Raw genomic sequence first — 20,231 nt, 5'->3', positions numbered from 1 at the left:
AGAAATACCGTTTAAACCAAAAGCAAGGGCAGTCTGGGTGGCCCAGAGGTTTAGCGCCGCCTTCAGCCCAGGGCGTGATCCTGGAGACCCAGGATCGGGTCCCACGTCGGGCTCCCTGCATGGAGCCTACTTCTCCCTCTGCCTCTCTCTCTCATTTTCTCTCTCTCTCTCTCTCTCTCTCCCTCTCTCTCTCATGAATAAATAAGTAAAATTTTTTAAAAATTAAAAAAAAATAAACCAAAAGCAAAAGCCAGTGTTTTCCTGCTTTCCTTACTCGGATGATCCCTGCACACACTATACTGTGTCAGCAGCGGCATCTCAGTTTGGAGGCAGGACAGTTCACATCCCTTTGGCAGGCAGGTCTGTGGCAACGGATGTTGTAGTAAAAGGGGGGAAATAACTCACAGGTAGGGAGCATGGCCAGCATGTCAGCCAGGACTCTTTAGTTGCAAGTGACAGGAAAACCTAACTGAATCATGGCTCATGAAACTAAAAAATTCTAAACATAACTGGCTTCCAGGTGAGGCTTGATCTAGCTATGAATGACACTGCTCAGAACCCAGCCCCTTGCTGCACCTAGCAAAATGATTGTGGCAGTCCCAGATGGTACATCCTGATAGTTCACAGAGATAAGAAAGGCTTTTCTTGCAGCCCCCACACCAGTCCTCTGGTTTAGTCTCTCCCTCTTGCCCTAGACTGGGACATGTGCCTCCCCCTAAGCCTCTTCCCTATGGCTGGGAGAGTGCAATATGCTTGTTAGCCTGAGCTGGTCAAGGCTCTCCTCTGGCTGTAGAGGTGGAGCCAATCCCACCCAAACCACATGGCCAACCATGGGGGGGGGGGGGTAGGGGGGGATGGATTCCCTATGGGAAAATTATAATCTCTTGATGGGGAAGGTAGGGATAGATGCAGACTGCAAATGTACACTGTGGTCCACATTCCTAACACATTTCCTAAGAGAAGTTAGGGTCCTAAGAGAACTTATTTTGCAAGGAACTATAGACCCTGCGTGCTAAGAAACAATCTGACTTTCTTCCCTGTATATGCCAAATCAGTCTGGAAGAGCCACCCCTTAGAAAGTACGATGACAGCACGTTTTATTAATTCTAGGTCTTCAGGAGCAACTGTGGAGTTGTTCTGAATCAGAGCATTTTAGCCTGTCACCGGGAGGTTGTAGCAGCTTGAACACATAAGCCGCAGTGTCCTGGAGTGTCACATGGTGATAGGGTTCAACCACAGGCTCAGTTAGATTCAAGCCAGAAAGAGCCGCTTCCGTATCTCCAGAGCTTCTCCTAGAAGAGAGCCAGGCCAGGGGCCGCCCACTCAGTTAGTGTGAAGGGAGGGTGTTGCCACAGGGACAGGCAGCCCTGTTCTCGGCGTCATCATCTGTCCATCACCAGTCCTCGTGGTAGAAGCAACAGCAGCGATCATACTCCATAATATCTGCTGAGTGCTTCCTACGCACCAGGCAGTGTTCTAAGCACTCTGTGTGTATTAATTCATTTATCCTTCACAATAACCCCATAAGTCACTACTGTTATTACCATTCTCCTCCTCCTCATCATCATCACTCCTACTCGACAGGAAGTTGAGGCTCAGCAAGGGTGAGAAACCTGCATGGGGTGTCCTGCCCCATCGTAGGAGATGAGCCAAAAGGAGGCAGAATGAATGAATCGAGCAAGAGGAATGAAAACGGAAAAGATGCAATGCCTCGGAGCCATCCTCAGTCCCTTCTCTTTCAGTTCGCAGTCTGGCACGATGCAGGACTAGACCGTAGATGGAGGTGGGGTGAGGGGTGTCCCCTCCCATCGGGAAAGCATCACCTCCAGCGACGAGCCCTCTGCTGGGGCCCCATCACTCGCCGCCTTTTGGAAATCGGCAAGGAACACTGAGCATTAAAACAAGTTTGAAAATGACCTTGAGAGCTCTGAATTAAGACCCGGGAAGGGACCCCATCGCGGGTTCTACCTCCGGCCCAGGGGGAGCCTGTGAGTGTAGCCAGCTCCTAGCCTCTCGGGGGGGGCCCCCATGGAAAGGAGGTCGTTTCCACACCAGCCAGGCCTTTCTTTGGCGGCAGAAAATCACAGAGCAGCTTCACCCAGACAAAAAGCTGGGGGAAGCGTCTACTGCATGGCGTGAGCAAACCTCTGCAGCAGGCTTTAATATTTTTAATACTTTCTCAAAGCGAGGGGGCAAACCCATTTGACAGGTGAAAAAGCATCTCTATTGACTTTTTACAAACCTTATGATATTCTAGGTGGATCGACACTTATCATAGGCCCTTAATCTGCCAGCCAGGATAATGTGTGCGCAGATAATTTATCCACTGAGAGGTTGAGATGCTCAATTTGGAATAACTTCCCCTACCTAGTAAATTGAGCCTTGCTCTGTGATTCCAAAGCAGAGAGAGAGAGAGAGAGAGAGCACAATTTAAAAAGCTTTGCTGAGTTCCTTTGTAATTAGTTGCAGCTCCCTCTGAATATTAATTTCCCTGCATCCCTTTCATGTGATTTAGAGACTGTTTCTAGAACTACAGAGACACCATCAGAACCACGACAGCGAGCGGCACCGTCTCAAACACCTATCACCAAGTAGTCTGCAGAACGCACCCTCTGTTCTTCGGCGCTATGTGGGGCTTATCAGTGCAAACAGTTTAATATTTATGCTAAGAGGATTGTCAAAAGCAGCTTCTGTTGCTTTAATTCTTGTTTTAAATAAATAATGAGAACATTTAAACACATTACTCTTCTTGGGGCCCTGAGGTCAGCTAATCTTATTATTTATGAAGTGATGTGCTACATAATAGTACTTAGTGCATGTTAACAGACGCTATTATCAGGGTCTGATGCGGAGAGCTGAAGATATATTGGAATGTTATGTGTAATGTACGACGGATTGAGTGCATAGGATGCCGGTAGAGCAATTAACCACACGAGCAAATAGGTATAAAGTTGAAGTATGTTTTCCCATGGGGATCACCTCACCATTAATAATTCCCCAGAGAAGACGATGTCTTTCAGTTAGGAACCTTCTCTACCATCAGGCTTGGAAATAGGGCCAGGATATTCCATCCTTTGATGTCTTCATAGTTAGTCCTCCACAGAGGGCAAATCGTGGGAATGACCACTTTTTAATTGATTTCGAGAACAATGCGGAGAAGGTGGGAGTGGGGATGGACCCACACATCTCTTCCGAGTGTACTCATAGTACTTCTTTCGGGTCCATGTGCTTCCGCCACTGTGCGCTCCGAGAGGGCAGGGAAATTGTTCCTTTCTTATTGCAACTTGTGTTTCATTCTCTCTGATCCTCGTGTTTCAGACGAATAAAGCTAAAGCCACTGAGCTTTCCCAGACCAATTTTAAATAAGCTGGTCTCTCTGAGAGGTAGATGCCTGCCAGGGTGGGGATGATGCTGCCCCAACTTTTTTCCTATAAGGCTATAATTTAGTCACATATGATAATTAATTTCTCTACTATTGATGAATAATCCATTTAATAAAAACCGTGATTTAAGTGTTTTCCTTAGGGAGTAACTCTTGCTAGCCTTTTAATTTAATTTTGTGGAAGTTTTCCTCACCTATTCATCAGTGGAAATGATTATTAACCTCTATTTGCATATATCCTTATAAATCCGTCTCTCCTTGGAGTGCCTTTTTCTGAGCACAGCAAGCTGGGACACTTGTAAATCTCTAGAATCTCCAAAGTCAATCCCGGCCCATAATATTGTTTAATCTATTCTTGGACGTTTTAATGCAGTAAATTCAATTTAATCTTTCCCAGTAATCTAGTAATACATCGAAATCCCACAAACATTTAAATCTGATAATGGCTTAATCACACACTTTAAATAACAGTTGAGATAATGAAAAAATAATTCACCATTTTAAAGGCAGAGTAACTGAATTTCCCCGGTGATTGGCTTCTGTGAAGCCACTAGAGATAATACAAAGCTGGGAATTGAAAAAAGAAAAAGAAGTTCCAGCGCCGCCAAGAACGGTTCCTCCGCCCTCTGAACACCTGCGTCCTGCTCGGTGAACTCATTCTTTCATGTCAGAACCAACCCCCAGGAGGACAGTCTTTGGAGCATTCGGCCGTGTCGTCCCAAACTGCCCGAGAACCGGGGTCCTCCAGGAGTTTCTTCCCATGGATTAATTGCCTCTTCCTACTCTTCCAGGTGCCAGTCCCGGATTGCCCGAACTCTGCCTGTGGATCAGAAGCCGGAATGTCGGCCGTATTGGGAAAAGGATGATCCTTCGATGCCTCTGCCATTCGATCTCACAGACATCGTTTCAGAACTCAGAGGTCTGCTTCTGGAAGCAAAACCCTAGAAGGAGCCCAAGTTTTAGGTGGAGGAGGAAAAGCTAGTTTTGGCCTCCTTCCTCTAACCTTGCCACAGGCTCAGGCAAGGGCAGTATGGGTAGACTTGGCCTTTAGATTATAGAACCTGGGTCCCCGTTGGAAAGAGTAGGGAATGGAGCCCACGAATATTAAAATGTTCTAAAATATTAAAAGATGGCACAGTGTTATAATCTGATTTGGTACGAAACAAGAACCTGCCCCCAAAATACTGTTCCCCACTAGGATTTTTCATGGGAGCCATTCAGCTCCCAAGAGCCAAGGGGTGGGCCCTGTCTATGGCAGAGCCCAACCTACTTTCCACCTTCCCAAGCCTTTTCAGAGACTCTAGAATAGAAGACTCTTAGTCATCCGGGGGAAGACAGAACCTATATGCCGGTCCCCCCAGTTTCTCACCACGCCCTCTAGAGGCTGTGCTGTCCTATATGGTAGCCCCTAGCTGGGTGCAGCTTCTTAAATCCAGTTTCCATTGTAATTAAAAATTCAGTTCCTCAGCTGCTTAGGTAGCCACACATGTCTGGTGATTAGCATATTGGGCAGCACAGATGCAGAACATTTTCACCATCGTGGAAAGTCCTGTTGGATAATGCTTCTATAAAAAATTTGAGAGCAGGAAATTCTCTTCTCCACTTGTCTATAGCCACCATCACCATTGGCAAAAAGAATGAAAAGAGAAATGAGTCATTGAAGAGCAGCCACTGTCCCTTCTGTGAGCCAGACCTCAGTAACAGCCCAAGTTATGAGTTCTGTCCTCTGCCCCTGGGAACGAGGAGGTATTGGAAATTAAAATACACTTGACATCTGTCGTTGAGAAGTTTCCCTGATCTAATGAAAGAGACGCAGACCTGTTTGCATTGCCTCATGGACTTGGCCCACACATGCATTTTTCTAGAATTCCCCCATCCATCCATGCATAACGAAAGATGGGATGGAGGCCCGGGGAGTCCCAGTGGCCCATTCTGATGATATCGGTGCATCAGAGAGGAGACGTTTAGTAGAGGTGGAAACCTGGGCTTTGGCTTTGGAGTGTCTGGATCAAAACAGCACACTGGCTCTGTGACTTTTGACATGTCACTGTGCCTCAGTTTCCTTATCCTTATGACGGGGGTACTAAAAACACCAACTGACAAAGTGAATAGTAAATGGAATAACCTAGCTACAGGTATAGAACAAATTCTGACAGGTAGATACCTGGTAAATATTAGTATTCTTCTGTATCTGTAAGCTGACCCGATGTAGACGTTGGCCCCCACTGCCCTCATGCTGATTTTGTCTCGTGATGCCATTAACACATCTCTCCCTTTTTGGCTTGGCCCCTGCCCCATGGTGACCCCAGAAATCACGAGAATAGTTAGCCCCCTGCCCCAGCCCATCGCCTTCTCTGGTAGTGGTTTACCTGTAGTTTGGAAGCCGAAGAGCTCTTTTGCGCATTGAGTGGCACACAGAGAACCCGACTCTGTCCCACCATTAGAATGTCCCCAGTTCAAGGTAGCGTTCACTTCCACGGAGTCAACCGCCGAAAGGCCACATTACCCAAAGCAGCCAGGGTTTCATCATCTGGAGACTCTGTTCTCTCAGACCTTGGATGAATCCCCTCATGTCCTTGAGCCTCATCAGTAAAAGAGAAAGGAAGTGCTGCCTGCCTCACCATCCCCGGGCTATCATAGAGATTAGATGAACTCCTGGAGGTAAGGAGTGTGTGGCACATAGAAACCACATTCTAGGCACCAAGGCCGTGTGGCCTGCTCTTGGACTGATTTCGTGCCAGAGCTTCTTCTGTGTTACCATTTCATGAGGTGCCAATATTTAAAAATTGGGAGATCTCATAGAAAAATTAAAACATGTGCATTCTCTTTAGAATTCAGAACATCTGGCAGCCCTAGGCCTCCATCCTGGCATGGCAACGGGCTAAGTAGCATCTTCTCACTCTTGGGCAGGATGTGAGGGGCCTCCATGGCCCCCGGTGCTCCCCGTAATCATTTATCATAAACCCGACCCCTCACTGTCAGCACTCTCCAGACCTGCTTGCTTGCTCCCCTACCGTAGAAATAGGTAATCATGGTTAGTGCTTTCCCCAATGTGTGTGTTTTACTATTGAGCTATATTTGTGGACTACTTGTAGTAATATGTCTTGTACGTCACTCATAAACAATAAAAATATTAAAAAGATATGATAAGAAACTGAGAGAGGTCCCACTCTTTTCTCCTTGAATGCTAGTGGGCGGGCCTGCTTCCTTGGCTTGGGGTTAGGTGGAGATAGTTCTCGAACCCCTCCAGGTGGGGCCAGGTGATGCACCAGGGGTGGGAGAAACCACTGCCTAAAGCAAGCCTAACAAGTGAGATCTCGTTTTCGCAGAAGAGATGATGGCTTTCAGCAAGTGTGAGCTCAGCGTGCTTGGGGATTATGGATGCTCTGTGGGGAGGGTTCAGGTGGGTAGAAGGAGGGACAGCAAGAGACAATATGAAGGGGGGTTTCTGGGGCTACTGGCCATCAACCAGTTCCCACAGGCCGAAGGAAGGTCTCATTCTCCCCCTGAGAGCTAGGAAAGGACTTTCCTGGGAACATGGGCCACAGTGTGGTTGAGGGAGCAGGCGGCCTGGCCCCAGGGACCACCTGGAATCAGCAGCCCCACCTGCTTCCTGCCTGGCTCCCCCCCCCCCCACCAGTCCTAACTCTCTTGAGAAAAGTGATCTGAAGAGATCCCCTTGCCCTCAGTTGCTCTTCCCCTCCCTTCTGCAACCCCCAAACCTTTCTTGACCACCTACCATGGCTCAGCGGCTTCTGTGAACCCCGGGCATCCAAGGGCTCCCCTGTGCCAGCCCCGTGCTGAGGGCGAGCGATACACAGTGACCGAAATAGTGGGGGGACGTACAGCATACCTGCAGATCAACAACATGATGGTTTCACATGGTCGTACGTCCCGGGAAGGGGACCCACTGGGGATTGACAGAAGGTGGCTCAGACCTTGAGATGGGGAAGCTGTCCTGGGGGGCCCTCCAAGTGCAATTATGGGGGTCGTCCCACCCTGCCACCTCGCAACAAGCCACTCCTGCACTGAGGGGGTGGGGAGTGCCTCTCCTGCCACCCCAGCCTCCCAGTCAGGGGAGCTCGCTAGGCAGAGAAGAGCGGGGTCATGGCATCACCTGTGACACAATTTTAGTAATAAGCTGCTAAATCCATCACCAACTGAATCGAGGGATGCTGGAAATGAGATTCCATAGGCCCTATTTAATAGACGCCCCACATTCAGCAGAACAGTTTCTGTGTGTTTCAGGGGAAGGTATTTTCGAATGCAACTGTTGTGGGTTTTGTTTTGTTTTTTTTTCCTCTGCTCTAGTTAAGGCTGATTTTACCACTGGGCAAATTGCATACATTTGGATCCATGCCATGCTAAATACTGTTTATTTTGGAGATCTGTCAGAGGCAAGTGCACAGAAGACAGGGGGATTCTTATTTGAAAAGGCAATTCTCCTCCAAACAGATTGAGAAGGAGAGGAGAGAGCGGATCAGGATGTGCTGATGTGGTAATGCCATTTATCCAGTTTGCCTTTGTCACTTTGTGATTAAATGGTATTTTTAATTAAGTCTCATCGAGAGCCATAGGTACCACGATGGTGAAATCAATTTGACAGCCATAAAGGGGGAGGAAAGGCCCAGGAGTGTGTTGTACTGACGGCGGCTGCAGGAGAGCTGGGCTGCTTTAGGGCCTGGGGGGCGAGGGGCCAGGGGGGAGGGGGAGGTGCAGGTCATAGCTTCCTGTGGGACAGGGGCACCTGCGGCAGGCCTGAGTGCCGTAGGGAAAAGGAGACACCGACTCATGCTCACCTGAGAGACCCCGATACACATTCCCAGAGCGGCTGGGGACTCCACGCAGGGGTCTGCAGGCTCGGCCTCTGGGTGGTCTCCTACCAGTAAGGAGGAAGCACATGGCCAGCCCCGCGGGTGCTGCAGCCCGGCCCCCCCGGCAGCGCGGCCCACGGCCCTCCGTCCCCCGGGCCCCGCTGTTCGCACAGGACGGGCCCAGTTCCTCTGCGATCTGAACCATTTAGAGGCAAGACATCCTTCCAGATAACCTGCGCAGATCCCTGTCCCACGGTTGAAAACTAGGCCCCTCTGCACCCCCTTCCATTTATCCTGTTCCCATCGACCAGCTTTCCTTCTGACTCCTGGATGGCAGCAAGAGGCTTCTGGCGGCGGGCTTCCCCACTTTGACTCCGGGTCCGGTGCCTGACCCGAAGGCTGCCGTCCTTTTAAGCCTCTGTTTTCTTGTCTACAAAATGGGGATCATAGTAATGGATCTACCGCCTAAGGTCCTTGTGCAGATTCAATACGGTGCATGGGGGCGGGGCGCCTGGGTGCCTCAGGCGGTTAGCATCTGCCTTCGGCTCAAGTCATGATCTGGGGTCCTGGGTTCAAGCCCCGGGTCAGGCTCCCTGCTCAGTGGGGAATCTCCTTCTCCCTCTGCCTCTGCCCCCCACCCACTGCTGTTCTCTCTCTTGCTGTCTCAAATAAATGAATAAAATCTTTAAAAAAAAATACTGTGCATATAAAATGCCTGCAGCAGTGCCTGTTGTAGCAGGTCTTGAGAGCAGGTCTATGAGCTATAATGTTTATTATCCTCTGATAACCGTGGTAGCTTTGGGACTTGGGCAAATCACTTGACCTCCCTGGGCCCCAGTCTTTGTTTTTGTTTTTGTTTTTTTTTAAAGATTTTATTTATTTTATTTATTCATGAGAGACACACACAGAGAGAGGCAGAGACACAGGCAGAGGGAGAAGCAGGCCCCATGCAGGGAGCCCGACGTGGGACTCGATCCCGGGTCTCCAGGATCACACCCTGGGCTGAAGGCGGTGCTAAACCGCTGAGCCCCCCCAGGCTGCCCGCCAGTCTTTGTTTATATAACAGGGAGGACAGTAATGCCTCGCTCACTGGATTGTTCCGTCCCCAGGATCCTGCCCGTATAGTGAGTCACATCGTGTCTCGTACTTAGTGCCAGAACAACACGTTACCATTTATATTTCCCCGTTTGCACCTCCCGGCTTCCATTTTTTTCTAGGCAGATGGCATGGAACTTCTTATAAATGAGATCCTATGAAAAATGATTCTTCACTCTTGCTTTCCTCCAGTGGGATTAGGTCACCCGCTGCAATTTTAGATTTGCTTAAAAAAATTCTTGCCATCACCTTCTAATGGATGATCTGTGTACAACAATTGTTTATTGACTGTGAATGTCTGAGCACCAGGGTCAGTCTATTTCAAGGGGAGGGAAGCATTAATTAACTTCCAGCATTAGATTCCGTGATTCTTTTCCAATGATGCAGTTCATGACTTTGCTTGCATTTACTTTTCATCAGTCCTGAAAGAATCGAGGTAAAATAGTTCTTCTGCACATGTGTGTCAAGCTAAATGGATAACAGCAGATACAGATCTGTTTGCCTGTCTGCACTTGCCTTTAGACAAAATTCATCAATTTTACAAAAGCCACTGACTAAACATGGCACCAATACAAATGAAGTGCTTCTAGCACAAGGGTTTTCCTGTTGCTTTTAATCTGGTAAGTGGGGCAGCTTCCTGCTGCGAGATGGGAAGCGCTGGCCTAGGTCAGCTCTGTGCCCCACGCACAGGAAGGTCAAGGCCGTTCTACAGGAAGTTTAGGAAAAGCACAGGGCTTCCGGACCGGACCGCGTGTGCTTAGAGCAAGTTGACCTGCTGAGTGAGTGACTGTCCGCAGGAAGCACCTCCGCAGTCTTGCTAGATATTAAAGATGAAATAAAGACCAGGGATTAGCCTGCCCTTGGTGGCGCCAGTTTCAAGGGCATCCCGCCTGCCCTTCCCAGCTCCTGGGACAAGGGGAGGGTCTGCTGTGGAAAGAAACCCCACGGGAGAATCCCAGCACCCCCCGGTGCACCCCCACAGAGACAGCAACGGAAGGGCTTGTAGATGCTGAGGTCCGGTGCCCATGCAAGGAAGCAAGATTATGATTATTTTGTGAGACCAGTAGGATTCGGATGGGCAATGGAAGCACTGGTGTGCGTTTTCATCAGCCCTACTAGGGCAAGGCCCGTGTAACCTGGGAGCGGCGTATGGCTCACAGTTGAACACCTCCCCACCACCACCACCACCCCCACACACACAAGCAGCTAGACCAGGGGGCACTGGAGTGGCCTTCTGCGTGACAATAGTCTCCAAGAACTTTCGAAATTTTTTTCAGACCCCGGGGCACCTGGGTGGCCCAGTGGGTTAAGCATCCAACTCTTGGTCTCAGCTCGGGTCTGGATCTCAGGGTCGTGAGTTCAAGCCCCACGTTAGGCTCCACATGCAGCATGGAGTCTACGTTTTTAAAAAATCTGTTTCAGACCTCATGCCCCCTGCCAAAATCCCTGTACCCGCGGATAAGTGTGCTCAGCACTGGGGCACCCCCAGGTGAAGGGAACACGCTTTAGTTAGTTTCTTGGGAAAACTGTCATCTCCCTGCTGAAAACCCCCACTCATCCCTCCAAACAGGGAATCCCATTCTTCGTTTTGGACCATGCGCAGCTAACCTAGCAACCCCAGAGCCCCCCGGAAGGGCTGAGTCAATTTCTCAGAGTGGCTCAAGAGACCGCTCGTAACTCATCCAACACAGAAAACTGGACCTCTGGTCACCCCCTGCCCCCCGCACCCCACCCCCACCCCAGTGCTTCAGACAGAGATTTCCAGTTGATTACGCCTTGATTAGAGTCGGGGAAAAGCAGGCCAGGTATATAGGATTCCCATTGTCCCTCCCTCCGCGGCTCCCGACCAGGGTCAGGCTGAGCGGCCCCTTGGTGAACATGTGAACAATCAAAGCCCTGTTTACCATGGACGTTTAGTTTTCTTTTCTCAAAATCAAAACAGAGTTTAGTAGGCAGCGTATTTCATACATGCCTCTTGATCAATGGAATGATCTGTCAGAAGCCATTAGAGCCCCCATTAGCTCGAATGCATTCAAAGCTCAACTATTGGATCATTGAAGGGCCACAGTGATTGTTTTTAATATACTGTACATTGATTTCTCCCCGTGAGCGGTAACATAAGTTTGAAACTAACTGTGTATGACTAAAGCTTCATTTGCTGTCTCCAGTCCTCTGTGAGAAGCATGGTTTCACTTCGACCAGAAATGTCTGTGTATAGTTTTTAAAGAGATGCAGACCCTGTTAGATTTCCCAAGGTTTAGACTGGGTCGAATGGGGGGGTTTTTGGTTGTTGTTATTTTTTTTTTTCCTTTCCCTGAGCTTTCTCCCATATCTTTGTGCCCATTAAGTGAGTTGTGCGTGCAGAATGGGAGAGGCATCCCTGCCAAGGACCTCAAGTGAAAGGCAGTGGGGGAAATTTTTCTGAAAGCATGAAGCCCCAGCTGAGGCCAACATCGAAGTGAATTTGACAGCCTTGGGCCAGCAAAACTCTGCCCACACAAAGCAACAGAAGTGTGGCTGAGTCAGGGGCCTCCTCACTGGGGCATAGCTTGTCGAGCTGAAGGTGGAAGCTCCCCAGGTGGGGAAGCTAGCCATGCCCTCTCCCCCGCTCTGGCCTGCCAGTGGCTGCCATACTGCCAACACTTGTGTTGACTCGTCTTCTCAGCCTTTGCCAAGTGGATCCTTCGAACACTCGATTCCTTCCTAAATGCCAGACTCTGTGCTAGGGACACAAGGTCCGTGTCCTCAAAGTCCTGTTCTTGACCAGCATTTCTGATCTCAGGCCCTCGCTCATTTTTACACACTGTACCCGTTTTACAGATGGGAGAAACTAAGTTATTGAAGGTGAATTCTAGAAACTGGATTTTAAGCTCCTGGTATGTACTAAGATTTGGGAAGAGTATGAAGATTCTTGGATCCACCTCCCAAATAAACCCCAATATGTTGAAGAAGAAGACAGCTCCAGAGTGCTCACAAGAACAAGAACAGCCTACCCCTCCAATTCCAGCCCAGAAAGAAGAAATTCTGATAGTCTAGAAAATAGTTTGGTTGCCATTAATTCTCATTCCCCTGGGCCACAAAGGTCCACAAAATTTTGGCGATTTTTTTTAACTACCCAAACAAGCCATTGGAATTCATGGTGCAGGTTATTAAAATCAAAGAGGCCAAGACTGATCACCCCAAACACACAGGCCAAGCAAAAGTGACAAGAGCAAAATGCAGAGCAGGAGTCAACAAATTACAGCCTACGGCCAAATCTGGCCCGTCACTTGTTTTCATAAAATAAAGTCGTGTGGGAAGGCAGCCACACTTGGGTTTGTGCATTGTCTATGGCTGTCCCCTCACTCCCGTGGCGGAATGGAGTCGTTGCCACAGAGACCATAGGACCCACAAAGCCTAAAATATTTACTACCTGGCTCTTTACAGAAAAAGGATCGCCAAGCCCTAGACTCACTCAGAAAATTAGCCCTACCACCGGCGATTGTGCATGTTAGGTGATTAACATCTTGTCCAGCACTTAGTAATGACTCACCGGGTATAAATGACGACGATGAATCTTATTACGGTGTCCGGATCCAAGCACTCATGCCAAGACCGCTCTCCATACAGCAACGTGGAAAAAAAATAGTGATGATAAAGGCGTTCCAGGGCAGCTCTTTTAAGGGGAGAAACAGAACCAAGAGCCAAACCTAAGGCTCTTCCTGAATTCGAGAAGCCTGAGCCATGCGGCCGGGGAGGCCAACCCGGGGGGTGGGGGGGGTGGCTCTGGGGCCGGCGTCTGGCCTCAGCAGCCGCAGCCTGCCCCTCCAAGTGGGACTGCAGGGCGGGCCCCGGGGGGCCTGGCGGGGTGCTCCGGACCGCGTGCTCCTGGGCCCAGGCTCGCGTGGTCCCGATGGCTCACGAGGAGAGGTGGGGGGGCCTGGTCCATGATTTTTTTTTCTTCTTCCAAGGTGGGTGCTGGGAGGCAGCGGGCGACGCTCCCTAACGTGGGGGGCTGACCCGTGTGTCCTCACAGAGGGTCAGCGCGGGGGGCCTCCGGCTCCGGGAGGGACTTCCAAATCGCTCGCTGGCGCGCGGACGTTGGAGCCGAAACGCAGTTGCGTGCCCGTTGCCGTGTCCTGCATCCGTCGCTGTGCTGCTCCTCCTCGCCTCCCCGCAGCCCGCGCTGCGCCTCCGCCGTCCAGGCCGCGGGCGGCCCCTCTTGCCACCTCAATCCTTGACTCGCTTGCAAGCCACCCCACGTGGATCCTTCCCGCTTGTGCCGTCCCCGGACAGTTTGGGAATATAATTTGACTCGTCAGACTGGGCTTCCAGAGCGGACCACGGGATGCTGGAGGGCAGAGCTCACAGCAGCGCTCTTGACTTCCAGGTTAGCACGTCCATCAAACTCAGGAGGACGCTCCCTCCCCCCAAACCCGTTAATATTTATTAGCTATCAATCGAGCGAACCTTTGTCTGACATGTAAGAAGTACCCCGTAAGCATTCGTTGGCTGCCCGTTGGAGTGGAATTCATCTGACCGTCACCCTGCTGTCCAGTCTCCACTCCACAGCTTACGTATCTACCCCTGACCTCTCTCTCCAACTTCACCCCCCAAAATTTGCCTCTCGCCTGTGTTTTGTACAACATCTGGACCCTTCCGTGGCTCCAGTGCTGTGTCTTACGTGTGCGGGCCCCGGGCATGGTGGGCCTCAGTGGCAGGCCAGAGGACAAGCCGAGCCTGGTGGGGCCAGGGAGCCTCTGGCCAGCAATGTTCATGTCCCAAAGACACATTCGGTCAAGGAGGTGCCAGTAGGTTAGCCAAGGCTTCTGAGCTGGTGTTTGGGGCATGGCAGCAGGGGTCTCCCAGAGGCAGAGGAAGCAGCCCAAGGACAAGCCGGCAAGGCCTTCTCCGAGCAGCAGGCCCTGGGGATCCAGGCCCAGCACAGCTCCAGAGAGCAAGATCACAAACAGCAGACTGCCTGCCGGGGCCCGCGGAGGTCGAGGGAAAGCTGGAAGACCTCAGCGGACACAGACTTGGAGCAGTGGGCTTGGGTTGGCAAGACAGTTGCAGACCCTACTGGCCTGGGGTCATAAAGTTGGTAAGACACTGCTCTCAAATCATAGACATTTAACCCAATCTTGTGTGCTCGGGAAGGACACACAAACATAAGGGCTAAATGGCCTGGTGATTCCCTCCCCAAGTTACACTCGGGGTACACAGCCTGGAGGAGTCGGGGGAGATGGGACCAGAATCCCTGTTCCCTCATTCTGGAAGTTACCCGTGGCTTAAATCACAAGCCAGCTGCTACACCTGGTGCTCCATGTAAAACCACAACGTGTTCCAGCACCGGAGGAGAAACCCTGCAGAGCTTTCTCCAAAGAGGACATACAGGTGGTGAATATGCCCATGAAAAGATGGCCAATATCATTTGCCATTAGAGAAATGCAAATAAACCACTGACGCCTGCGTGACTCAGTGGCTGAGCATCTGCCTTTGGCTCACGGTGTGATCCCGGGGTCCTGAGATCGAGTCTGGCATCGGGCTTCCTGCGGGGAGCCTGCTTCTCCCTCTGCCTGTGTCTCTGCCTCTCTCTGTGTCTCTCATGAATAAATAAATAAAAACCTATTTTTTTAAAAGAGAGAGAAATGCAAATAAGACCACAAGGTATACCCCTACATATCTGTGACAATGGCTGCCATTTTATTTTATTTTATTTTTAAAAATATTTTATTTATTCATCTATCTATCTATCTATCTATCTATCTATCTATCTGTTTGAAAGAGAGGGTGTGAGCATGAGCAGGAGGGGCAGAGGGAGATGGAGAGAGAGAATCTCAAGCAGACGTCCCGCTGAGCTTGGAGCCCGATATGGGGCTTAATCCCATGACCCCGAGATCATGACCTGAACTGAAATCAAGAGTCTGACACTCAACCAACTGATTCACCCAAGTGCCCCTACGGCTGGCTGCCTTTTAAAGGTAGTGGTATCACCTTATGCTGGCAAGAACGTGGAGGAGGGGGGTCACTTACCCATTGCTGGTGGGAACGTAGAAAGGCAGAGCCGCTCTGAAAAAATAGTTGGGCAGTTTCTTATAAAACTAAACAGCAGTTAGCACATGACCCAGCAAGAGCACCCAAATTCATCCCCCAGGAGGCAAATCTATATTCACACCAAACCTGTACACACATGAGCTAAGTAGCTATTCACAAGAGCCTCCAAATGTAAACAACCTGCAGTGAGTAAATAAACGTGAGTAGATCCACGCCTCGGAACACTACTAACCAATAAAAAAGCAATAGGCTACCAATACGCACAGCACCTTGGGTGGGTCTCAGGGGACGTATGCTGAGCGAAAAGAATCCAATCTGTTATACGCTGGAAATGTGTATAAATAAACGGTTCCATTTATCATATGACCTAATATGAACTAATAAAAGCATAGAGCTGGAGAGAACAGATTGTAGTTGCCAGAGGAGAGGGACGGGAAGGGGTGGCTTCTCAGGGGCAGCGGTGGGAGCCTCGAGGTGCTGGAACGGCTCTGCACCTGGACCGGGGCGGTCACGTGAATCTACGCATGCAGTTGTGGAGAACTGCCTGCACATGTGCACACCCACACACACACACGGGCACCCTGGGAATTTGGAATCACCTCCCTGGATCCCAGCTCTGCCAGTTTCTTGGTTTTGATGCTGTGTATCAGCTACACAAGATGTTACAATCTGGGGAAACTGGCTGGGGCTCCCTGTACATTTTGGGGGCAGCTTCCTGTGCTGAACAGGAGCCCCTGGTTGGCCCAGTTGGTAGAGCATGCGACTCTTCATCTCCGGGTTATGAGTTCAATCCCCAACAAGGGCCTAGAGCTTACTTAAAAAATAAATAAATAAACAAAAAGACAAAAGACAGCACACCGAGTTGCAGCATGGCAGCCCCCCAGGGGACTCTTAGGAGTAATTGTACGTGATTTCATGAGTGGACCCCTCATAAGAAGGGACTCCACGCCGGCAGCACAAAGCTCGCTCATGCCTGTACCTCAGGACGACGCCCGCCCCGTGGGAAGCAGCTTCCCTGGGTGCTGCTGCTGTATCCTGGTGACTCCTGCCGGAAGGAGACCCATCTCCCCCGTTCACTCGCAGGACACTTTGACCTTTGGTGACCTGAAATGGCCTGTTGGATACGCTGGCCTAGGCTGTGCCCGAGTGTCCTTGGAGCCCCGTGCATGGGACTGGTAACCATCTGCGCCGCGCACAACGTGAGGTACGCTGTCTCACAACATGGAAACACATTGTGTTTTCCAGGTGACAACATTTGGGCATGGACGGGCCATAGAGGGTGCCCCACATGGCACAGCTAGGAGCTGGCAGAGACTGGATTCAGATCCAGGCTGTCTGGCTCGAGAGCCAGGGAGCACTGGGCCTCCGGTGCTTGACCTTAGCACCATTTTCGGTTCTGCCTCGGTCCTTGGTTCACCAGACATACCAGAAACCAGCTCTAGTAGAGGCAGGAGTAACTTAGAGTTACGTGCAGCCTCTGCCATTTGATCTCCGGGTTATGAGTTCTCTGTGCCCCCACTTCCCTTCTTTTAATTGGGGCTCCTAAGAGCACCTATGATGTAGCATTGTTTGAGGGGTGAAAAAGAGAAAGTACACGAAGCTTTTAGCATACTGCAAGACTCCCCGCAATTGCTCAAAAAAGAGAAACCTAGCTTTTCCAGTGAGAAACTTTGCTTTTTGGGGCTGGGTGGTGACTTGGGGCACGGGGGCAGTTTCTTCATGAGCATTATTGTATAAAAGCAATTTCTGATCTCTGATGAGAAACAAAGGCACTAGCTCATGAAGCCCGCACTGTGAAAGCAGTCGGTGCCCTTCATAGCTTGGAGGCCATTGAACAAACGCGTCCCCTCTGAACGAACTGGGCGAGTGAACAGCTTTCCGGCATCAAGTCTGCCAGGGAAGGGGGGTCTGGGAGGAGGACCCCCTGTAAAGATGGCAGGGATGCTAGGGCGCATGGATTCTGAAACTATTCTAGAAGCTACCCTGTAGGGTTTTAGAGTGAAGTTGATGGATAACACCACTCCCCCAAATTTTTTAAAGGATATTTAAAAATTTGTGCTCAACTTCACAGAAAACTGGAGGAAACTTTTTTTTTTAATATTGTATTTATTTATTAATGAGAGACACACACACAGAGAGAAACATAGGCAGACGGAGAAGCAGGCTCCTCCCAGGGGGCCCAATTCGGAACTTGAACCTGGGACCCCGGGATCACACCCTGAGCCAAAGGCAGATGCTCAACCACCGCTGAGCCACCCAGGCATTCCTGGAGGAAACTTTTATATATGTTCTCACCTCTCTGATCTCATCTCCTATGGCCCTGTCCACTCCCACTCTCAGCCCCAGCCATCTCTTTCTGCACTGTTCACTCTGGCTTCCCTGCACCAAGAACTCACCCACCGCAGAGCCTTTGCAGGGACTCTTTGCTCTGCTGGCACTCTTCTCCCAGATATCCACACAACTCCCTCACCACCTTCTTCTTCTTCTTCTTCTTCTTCTTCTTCTTCTTCTTCTCTTCTTCTTAAGATTTTTGTTTATTTATTCATGAGACACACACACACACACACACAGAGGCAGAGGCACAGGCAGAGGGAGAAGCAGGCTCGATGCAGGACTCGATCCCAGGTCTCCAGGATCACGCCCTGAGCCATAGGCAGACACTCAACCACTGAGCCACCCAGGCGTCCTGTCTCCCTCACCTTCTTAGGTTCTTTCTCAACGGTCACCTTCCAGTGAGGCCTTTCTTGACCACTTCTATTTAATGTCTTTGACATCAGGATTCAGCAGTGACGTGTCATAGTTTAATTTGCAGTGTTTTATTTCTTCTTTTTTAATGATACATAAAATAATGTTGTACCTTATAATCAAGGCAACTTTGAACTGATGAAATATGGTGTTTAAAGTGTCCACCACCCAGTTATTCTAAAGTACAGGTTTCAGATGGACTATTGATAAAGATAATAACGTAAATTCTTAATCTGCAATAAAAGGATTCCATTTGGGGTCAGATAACATTGGGGCGGGGGACATGGTGTCTGCAGTTGGTTCTTAGTGCATCTGTGCTGGAGGAGGGAAATCTTTTCATTTATTTATGATTCTTGCTATTCTCTTTAAAATCTTTTCCCTGTCTTCTCTCGGTTTCTCTTTTCTCTAATGCTTGCTGGGGGGATTTCTTTTTCTCACGCGAATGTTAAAAACAACAATAATGCAAAACCTTCACAGTGACTCAGTCTTTGAAAACTGACATCAAGGTGAATGTCTAGAGGAAATTTGGGGCTTGCTGGGGCCGCCACGGGCAGTTTGCATTTAAACAAGTTGTGACTTTGATTTAAGAATTTGGCTTGATGGGTAATATATCCAAGGCAGGAGATGATGTATATATACTGTTTCCATCAGAAATATCAAGTTCTGTGTGTGATGTGTTTATTTCTCTGAGTGGTTATGTATTTAATAAATAATGTGTTTCAGTGGGGTATTATTTTCATCTCGGTGTTTAATACCTCCACAATATGTCTCAGATTCGGGGTTGAACGGCACCTCATAAATTATGAGCTGTTATTAGCTGCTTTCTGGTTACATCTTAATTATCAAGGCTGAAAAGACAGGGCAGATTTTATAAGCATTCATATTTTCTGTTTACAAGGCTTTTACTGGCGTCTAATAAATTTAATTACCTCTAATAAGAAGAGGAAATGAAGTTCTATTTAGCAAATTCATAGCTTTGAAATGCAGCTTGTAGCTTTATGAGCCTGGCAAGCCCCAGGAAGGTGAAAGCCATTGAAGGAAGCCGTTGAACCTGGTGAAAGCCAGGTTAAACTAACTGCAAAACTGCTAAATTATTTTTTGTTTCCATTTTATTGCTTCACCTCCAGGGTAAACTTCGGGCTACTTGATAAAGCAGCCTCGCAGGAACTTAAACTTTCCATGCCTTAGCCCACAGGGCCGAAGCAGATTCCTGTAGTAGAGGTGCATTTTTCAAACATAATGTGAAATTTGGGAAATTGATCGTGTGCTGACCTACTTATTTCCACGAGCTGTTCCTTCCAGACTCCTTTGTTTTGCTCATATTATAAATCTATTGTTCTTTTAGGAGCCCCCACCCCACCCCCCGCTGCTAAGGGGGTGGAGGGAGGAGTCAGTGCCAGGGAGACGAGACGCAGGGTGCCAGCACCTCCACCATCTGAAATAAAATCCACAATGAACTGGATTCGTGGGATGCAGAAAAGACGGATGATGCAGATCCACCTCTTCCTACGGAGGGTGGGAACACAGAGACTCCAGGCTTATCGAGATCGTGTTTGGGGAAGAGGGAGCCTAGAAAATATTTAAACACTTAGGTTATAGGGCATCGGATGGTTCATTTGGATTTATTTTTGGGTCAGATGTCTTCCCAAACTACCCTTTCTGGCAGCTTGATTTTCATTTATTTGACTATATGGGCAGGCGGACCCCTGGAGAAACCATCCTACTTGTGAGAAGTCTTTCTTGGTCTTTCTTCAAAGACCTAAAAACAATTGTGGCGTTAACAGGAAGGCGCAGTGGATGAATGCGTGTCTCGGACAGGTGTCCTCGGCAGGAGCACCTCTCTGGCTGTGACTCACTGCTTACCCTCCTTCCCTCCGTCCAGAGTCCGCAGGCTCATCACGGCCCCAGGGGCCCGTCCCTTCTCTGTCTGCCACCTCCTTATTCCAGCTCCTGATAGTTCCACTGGGACAATGACAACAGCTTTCCCCTGGGTCTTTCTCTTCCAGTCTGGCCTTTCTAGGCTGTTCCCCCCAGCAATGACCACAGCTAGTTTCCTCTGAAAGAGTAAACGTACTGCCACACAGCCCTCTGGTCCCCAGGCACCTGTCTCATTCCTATCCCTGCACCCAGCTCCTCTTCACCCTCAGCCCCACCAAGCCTCT

General features: G+C 49.5%; 1 protein-coding gene across 3 annotated transcripts in view; it reads left to right on the top strand.

Moving 5' to 3' along the window:
* Nucleotides 1–20,231, top strand: part of FTO (FTO alpha-ketoglutarate dependent dioxygenase) — a 427,826-nt gene that overhangs the window by 372,641 nt on the left and 34,954 nt on the right. Inside the window, exon 9 of one of the 3 annotated variants that reach the window (XM_025447102.3) lies at nt 4,174–6,540. The exons of the other annotated variants lie outside the window; for them this stretch is intronic. Within the exon in view, the coding sequence (XP_025302887.1) occupies nt 4,174–4,327 (154 nt within the window). The 3' untranslated portion in view covers nt 4,328–6,540. Of the gene's footprint in view, nt 1–4,173; nt 6,541–20,231 lie in introns of those variants that run through there. 3 annotated transcript variants of the gene reach the window in all.

The sequence above is a fragment of the Canis lupus genome, chromosome 2, assembly GCF_003254725.2.
Source record: "Canis lupus dingo isolate Sandy chromosome 2, ASM325472v2, whole genome shotgun sequence".
In the NCBI taxonomy this organism is placed as follows: Eukaryota; Metazoa; Chordata; class Mammalia; order Carnivora; family Canidae; genus Canis; species Canis lupus.
The sequence above is the reverse complement of the archived record's forward strand: the minus strand, read 5'-3'. Positions and strand labels throughout refer to the sequence as shown.